The sequence below is a fragment of the Cololabis saira genome, chromosome 13 (assembly GCF_033807715.1).
Source record: "Cololabis saira isolate AMF1-May2022 chromosome 13, fColSai1.1, whole genome shotgun sequence".
NCBI classification, from domain to species: Eukaryota; Metazoa; Chordata; class Actinopteri; order Beloniformes; family Belonidae; genus Cololabis; species Cololabis saira.
Genome location: NC_084599.1, coordinates 11,179,625 through 11,187,670, shown reverse-complemented (window position 1 = coordinate 11,187,670; position 8,046 = coordinate 11,179,625). Strand labels below are relative to the sequence as shown.

General features: G+C 38.6%; 1 protein-coding gene across 1 annotated transcript; it reads right to left on the bottom strand.

The window, feature by feature from the left end:
• Nucleotides 1-275: 275 nt before the first annotated feature.
• Nucleotides 276-7,268, bottom strand: oaz1a (ornithine decarboxylase antizyme 1a). Its single transcript, XM_061737682.1, is given in 6 exon segments — nt 276-1,321; nt 3,541-3,626; nt 3,887-4,062; nt 4,166-4,252; nt 4,254-4,320; nt 7,111-7,268. Coding segments are annotated over 6 exon segments (666 nt in total). The 5' UTR covers nt 7,230-7,268; the 3' UTR covers nt 276-1,190.
• Nucleotides 7,269-8,046: the final 778 nt, after the last annotated feature.

The following is an 8,046-nucleotide window of genomic DNA, read 5'->3' as shown; positions in this document are numbered from 1 at the left end:
CAGTTGATTTGTAATGAATCCAGAATGTATGACTTTTTTTTTTTTTTTTTTTTTTTAAATTGCATTACAGAAATAAAGAACTTTATCACAATGTTCTAATTTTCTGACAGTCCTGTAGTAGTTTTTTTTTTTTTTTACACAGGATGGTGATCTGCATTTTGGTTGACACCTCACATCTTTCTACTCTGAACTTGTCACTGGTTTGCTGAATGCAAATCAAATCAGAGAATAGCTGTCATTTCTGGAAAAAAAAAAAAAAAAAAATCCTCAACATGTTTGAGAACTCACCGAATATGCTTTATTATGAAAGTAACATTAGAAAGTCAACGAAGGCATCGGTATGCAATCTAGAACTTAATACTCAACATTTAAAACTAGATGTTGCGAGGTGTGAAAATAATTCCAGGTCCGAGCATCTCTTCTACGATCTTCAGTGTGACTTTCAGGAACAAACAAGTGCATGTCTTTGAGGACAAAGTACAGCCAGACCCTCTTTACCTCCAAATTTAAGATCACAATTCTTGGGAGAGCTTTTGACAGTCACATGACGTTTTGTACACAGCCAGCTACTTGCGCTTTCCTTAATTATCCTCCTTTAATACAATAAACACATCTCAATGGATTGTCTTAAACCGTCACTTTAAAAAGAACATGTGCCATTATGGTTCACAGGACCAGATGTGATTCTCTAAGGTGAGATCTTTTATTTAGTACAGTTACAACATGCAGACTTCTATTGATTGGATCAAAGCAAATTAAAATCATGCACACATTTAAAAAAAATAAAATAAAAATAAGAGAATCGACTGATAATTACTATGAAAACATATCTACTTACATGAGTAAGATTTCAGTTGATAAATATACTGTGGAGATGATCAAGATTCAGGAACGTGAACAAGAAGTCAATACAACACACGGAGAGTAATACAGGTGTGAGGATGAATTACCCAGATATGTGGATGTTTGCCTTACATTCCTGGTGTATATCAACATCTTACCAGAGTGCAACTCATTGCAACACAGCACTTGGTATGTAAAGGTAAGGGGGAAAAACAAAACTTCCTACAGGAAACCTCAACCACTATACATGAAGATATTACATCCATTTCAAAAAAAATGATGAAGATGTGTTGGTATGGATTGAAGAAAAAAAAAAAAAGAAAGGTTTCTAACTGCTCAGCATCATTTTAATCATCATCAGAAGAGTCTCGCTCAATGCTGTAAGCCATGAAGAAAGCATCAGGGCGGGAAGGGACGAGGGGATGACCCGGTCTAACAATCTCAAAGCCCAGGAAACTGAATGTGCGCAGCAGAGATGCTGAGGGAGGAAAAAAACAAAAACAAAAACGGGTTACTTTTGAGTATCAGTATCTAGTGAATACAACTAACAAAGATCTCAATACAAAAGATATCCACATGATTACACACAACACTGACTTATTTTCAACAGTTTCCTGTCAAGTATACCCTAATATGATAACAGAAGAGAGTTATATCATGATTAAAAAAAATAAAATTAGAAATATGTATACATCATATTTATTACAAATAGGAGTTACTGAACCATCTGACAATAGAAATGTCAGGGCTGCAATGAAGAGTATCCAAAGAGCATCTTACAAAGAATACATGTAAATCAGAAAAAGACTTTTGCTTATAACTTATAATTCAAGCACTAGCCACACTTGATTGTGATGCAATAGTTGACATTTTAAATCATCCTTGTGGCAACACTGCAATCACATTAAACTGTAAATTACACTCAAAGTGCTGAGTTCCGGTAAATTTAAAAAAAATAAATAAAAGAAAACGATTTATCCCCAATGGTTAATTAAAAGAGGCACATAGAGTAAAGTTAACAATACAGTTTCAACATCAAAATAAAATAAGATAAATAAGTAGTAAAGGACATGGTTATACATTAATATGTAACGGGTAATATGTTAAAGCACAGCTAAGTTGGGCACATGCTGCCAACAGGCAGGCTCAGAAAATAAATAAATTACAACGAATAAAAGAATTTTAAACTGTTCAGGAATTCAATTTCTGGAACTGAACTAAAAAATTATTTCATCCTCATATCAATTTCAAATCCTTGTGGATTGTGCGGCCCCTTATTCTGTTCTTATGTCTTACTGCTGTGATCAGGGCATCAGCTTCAATATTGACTCTGAGAGCACATCTTTTTAAATGTTCCTTATGCCTTTCCTGCACGTGCTCACTGAGAGCAAGGTGCCAAACCCCTGACTTTCAGCCACCCAACTACGTCAGAGCTCCACTAGCAGCATCGCGCCAACACATGTGAAATGTGTCCCTGACTTCTGCCACATTTCCGTTAGCTTTTAAAAACCCTATAGTGACACCTTTACTCAAAATGCCTTTTCTCAACTGTGGGCGAGTTGAAAATTAAACCACTCTGGTTATTTCCATTCCTGGAAATAAGACCAACTGGAAAACTATTGACAGGGCAATGTTCAAACAGGTCATGAACTTCCTCTCACAAAATTACCGGCTCAGTCTGAAACAGTCCAGCTTTTAAAGTGGTCATTCCACTGAAACAGCCCTGTGTCTGTGACAGAGACCCTCAAGACAGCAAGCACTACCTTGCAGTCCTTAGGTTGTTAAAGAAACGTTAGGCTTATACTCCTGCAGGAACATGAAGTTCAACTATGGAACACTTGTCACCCGACACACCAGATAATCCAGTGTTGTCACATGGTTCACACTGGTGGGACGAGCCACCAGTTCAGAGCAGGGATGTCCCTCTCTGCTTCCCAGAAACTCTTAAGACGCATATTTTCTGAGAACAGAAAATAACTTGCCTAACTGCACTGTCCTACATTTACTCTCTACGTGTGTAACCTTAATTTCTCATATATTGGGAACGTAAATGTTTTATTTTTTTCATACACTTAGCACTTAATGCTAGGGTCTATAATCATACTTAGCTTAATTATTGTTCCTTACTTGTAACTCGTTTTGGTTTGAAGCATTTGATACTAATTAAATGTAACAGTAACAGGTATGATCTCAATTTGAAGCAGAGGGCAACACCTTGAGTAACGATGTCATACAGAAAACTAATAACGTTTCATCGAACTTATAATTTTCACCAGATGTCTTTTTTTTATATAAATGTTACAACATTTAAAATTTGAGTAGGTGGCCACATATTTTTGAGAATACTGCCACTGTGTGAAAAACTTTGTATATTGTCCTGGTAATGCAATAAGTATCCGTGTGGACGTTGTTGTTTATAGTCTAACTTAAAATATTAGTATTAGAACAACATATCCACTCTGCAGACTAGGGCCACGATTTTGGCTTCATCACCTTCTGCCTGTAGTCCATGTAGTACAAATAGTGATTGTACAAAACTTTTGTTAAAATGAGGGAAAGATGTGGTTTCACCCTTTAAGAATGAATGTGGGAATAAACAAACACGGTTAGTTGGGTCTGATCCATGACACATTGGCAGTGTTTTTTTTTTTATTATACCTTTTTAGCAAAAATAACCACCAACCAGAGTAGTCTTACCTCTGTCATCACGGTTCTTGTGAAAGCAAATAAACACGTGATCAGCCTGCAACTGCTCTTCCGCAAATTCCAGCAAAAGTGCGAAACTGTAAAGAAAAAAAATAAAATGGTTAACACAGATTGTTAAATTCAGTGGAAAATACTTAAAATGCTATTAGATCATCTGTATAAAATAAGCAAAAAAACTTTTTAACTTCCTTTATAATGAATTCACATTTAAAAAGGCAGTTTTACTTCAATATAGCTAATCTCAATCACATGCTAAAAAAACAGAAACGTAGGAGGAGGATGATTATTTTTAACTTTGACTTGTAAATAACTGGCCAAGGAAAAGATCCGTACTGACCTGTCTTTGCTGCCCTCAGGCAAGGCTCCAGGAGGGATTTCAACATAAAGGTTGGCTCCTTTCAGTGCAGCCCTCCAGACACAATGCTTGCCTTCAGAGCGACGGGGTTCAAAGAGCAAGAAGCGCACTCTGCTGTTGGCAGGTGGAGGCTCCTCAAGAACTAACAAATGAGCATCCTGCAAAAGACAGAAGGAAAAAAATGAAATTAAAAACACATGGTTCAAAACCACAAACACATGGCGCTGCAAATATAGAAAAAATTAAATAAGGCCAACGTACAGAGTAGAACAGCTTAGCTGAAAGATTGCGATCCCGCTGGTCATTCCCTCGCCCACCTGGGATCTTCAGGGGTGGGAGAGGGGCATCAGGAGCACCACAGAGGCCCCGGACACGGGTTACTGGAACTGTGGGAGCACCTCCTAGGACAGGAGATACTGGAAAAAGAAACAAACGTGAATAAAGATGGAGCCATGACGAGTCTTCACCAGAGTGAATGCTCTAAAGACAAACAAGCTTCACTTATAAAGTGCATCATGGATTAGACAATGACGTATGAAAGTGAAACATTTGCAAAAGCTTACCAAATCTACAAGGCCAAAAAAAAAAAGGGGGGGACACAAATAAATAAATAACTATCCTGCTCTTATGCTCAGAGGCTTGTATATGTTGACTCGTAAGGAACATCTGATCCATCCAAATTAACATAACAGATATGAAGCTCTTTTTATGGTTCATGTTGAAATTACAACACTCTTGATGGTTGACCAGAAGTAAATTTCACAATTTAGTAGGTCAGCTCTAAGTTAAATATTGACGATAAATCTTCTCAGAATGATCTTTGTACCCTGTGCAAAAAGTCTATTCATAAAAAGAAAATGTAACTTCACAAAACTGATATTTGGTATTTCATACCATTAGCATTATTCTAGGATCATTACAGTTCTTTCAGAAAGCCTGGCAAAGGACAAGTCTAACCATCAGCCTAATTTTGACCCTCACCAAGCATGTAGGGCTGTGTACCGAACTTTGGTTTCTTTTATGGCACAAACCAAAGTCCGTTGGTACCACCTGGTTTCAAAAGATGCCTGGTCTTTGGGATCCTATTTTTGGTAAGCAGTGTTAGTTGTGTTTACGCCCACAGATAAGGTTCACGTGTGAGTTGTGTTGTTGTCGAGGGCATTAAACATGCTGCCTATTGAGCATAATTGCGAAGGCTGGAAACACAACCCATTTAATGTGAATGTGCACGGGATCAATTTACGAGACAGTTGTTCCCTGTTTGAATGCAAAAGACCAAACTCCCCCCCAGTTCCTCTGCCCAACGCTACAAAGCCAGTGGCCTCTCAGAATTAAAAAAAAAAAAAAAAAAAAAAAAAAAAAGGGTACCCAGCCCAAAAAGCATGTCAGTTATCACGATACAATCCCCATTAATGAGAAATGTGGATTCAGACACCATTCAAACTGTACCATTGATTTAGCCAGGCCAAGTAGCACTAATGTTCATATGTGGAGCTGCAGACATTTTACAGTGCCGAGTAGCATATTTCTCTGAGCTCTTATTCGAAGCACTTTCCATTAGCAATATCACCGTGATGCAAATGTTCTCAGACAAACAAATGCTCTCTTGCAAAACTACCACTTCTGTGCTATATGTGGAACTAACGTGTGAAAGCGAACCGAAAAAAATCGCATCAATTACTCAAACAACCATGGCAATATGTGACACCCAACTTGATCTCTGATCTTGCATGGTAGTCAAGATTTAACATTTAAAAAAAGGTTACTTATGCAATCTGATTACAAGATTAGGAAAATATCAGATTAACATCTTTAAATAAACACTTAATGCGTCCTCTTCGTGCTTTAAAACTATCATAAGGCATCGGCTTTGCACATCAGGACCTGAGTGTCCTGATAGAAATAGCTGCTCCGGTCACATGAGTGGTGACTCTTTAAAGGTTGTGTTTATATAACAACCTTGCAGTGTATCAATATCATATAGTACGGCCCACTTAAAACCAGGGTCAAGAAATACTGGCAAAATATTTATACACATACATGTTACAATATTTCATCATACATATATAATATAAACAAATCCCAAGCGTTGAATCGTAAAAAAAATAAGTGATTATGCAACCATTGTATAAGAAATGGCGTGTCTCCAGCACCATCCCTGGCCTGTAGAGTCCCCTGCCACCCTGCACCCCCCCTGCAGTGGAAATTTCCTCTGAAAGACTATAGGACCAAACAGACCGCCTCCATCAAATCCTAACACGACTGATGTAACAACGCCCGGAGGCGATTAGCTCTCAAATGTATTGGAATCAGCACAAGCTCCGCGGAACAAACACCTAACCTGCACACTAGGGAACATTTGAGGAACATTTCTACAGATGTGAAGCAGCAGCAGAGGATTCACATCATCCTCCGGCTGGCCAGGGCAGGAAAACAAATGTTTACGTGCGTTACAAAGGTTACGTTACACGATCATTAACCACACCGGCTGATTATCCAGCTACCAGCCATATAATCCCTTTATTAAGACATTTAAAGCCTCGCCTGCACCTGAGCTCGAGGACGAAACGAAAAAGAGGAAAAAAAGCTACGAAAACAACAATTTATCACCGACATTTAAGCAACGAGGGGGCTTAAAGAAACCTATTAACATTTAACTTCGGTCTGTGTTTGATGTGAATAGTGTAGAACATAATTTAAAATGAATTGAAATCACATTTTGTGAGGGACAATTGTCAAATGTGAGGGGAAAATAATTTTTAGTTCAACAACATTTGTGACCTGCTGGTTGACGGGGATGTAAAAATATATAAAACTACTATCAACAGACACTCAACACTTCAAGAGTAAGTCACCGTATTAGTATTTCTGTATATTCATATATAAAGTAACATCAAAACGTGGTATTTATTATTATTTTAGACATTTCTCTGACCAGGTTAGCTCCAGATTAGCATTAGCCCTGGAGGTGTCAACAATTCACATTTACGGATTAAAGTTCCTGTCCATAAGTTGTTTTTTTTCCAGCTTTAACAGAATAAAACTTCACGGACACATCATTTTGGAGATGTCGACTGAAGTCCGGTACACAGGTGACACATACACATAATAACACATAATAACACCGTACATCTCGGTTAGGCCGCGGATTTTAAATCCTGCTATTTTTTTTCCAGGTATATTTAAAAGAAATGATCACGACATACCTGCCACTTTCAGGTTTATTACTTTGCTGCTCAATAACAGGCATGTCGGATAAGTTTCTCTCCTTTTCTCTAGCAAAACAATGACTATTTAAAATCGTCTGTAGGTTAGATTTAACCATCCGGCCAGCGTCCGCACCAGCTGCTCGCTCGTCCTCCCCGTCGCCTCTGCGGCGCAGCGGCGCAGCCGCGGTATTTAAGGGGGCGGTGACGTCACAACACATGACGTACCCACCTCCGGTGCGGCTAACAAAATAAAATACAGTCAAAACACAGCGTTTCAGCGTTGAAATTCAAATTTATTTTCTTTTTTTTTTCTGTCTGCATACATATTAGTGGTGGGGGATGTGACGACCCACCCTGTCTTAACAGGGTGTTCTGTTCATGTGCAGGAGGAGGGGACCAGCCTGCATGGGTGTGCCTAGAGGAGGAGGCACACCTGACTCCAATCAGGCCCAATATTTAAGCAGGCTGGTCAGGGCCATTTGCCCTCTCTCCCCTGCTCAGTAAGCATGGTTTTCTTTTGGTTGTTTTGAGTTTGTTTGTCTTTAGTTTTCTGCACTTGCACATACACTACACTTACACACATCCACACCTGCCATACACCACTGATCAAACTGATGACTCACACCTCACCTTACCTGTTTGATTGATTTAATTATAAATAAATACATTGTTTTGAACAGTTATCCCTGTGTGTGGTCTCCCATTTTTGTCATGACGAAGTCAGTTCATGACAAGATGGGGGCTCGTCCGGGAACCCCCATCTTGTCATGAACTGACTTCGTCATGACAAAAATGGGAGACCACACACAGGGATAACTGTTCAAAACAATGTATTTATTTATAATTAAATCAATCAAACAGGTAAGGTGAGGTGTGAGTCATCAGTTTGATCAGTGGTGTATGGCAGGTGTGGATGTGTGTAAGTGTAGTGTA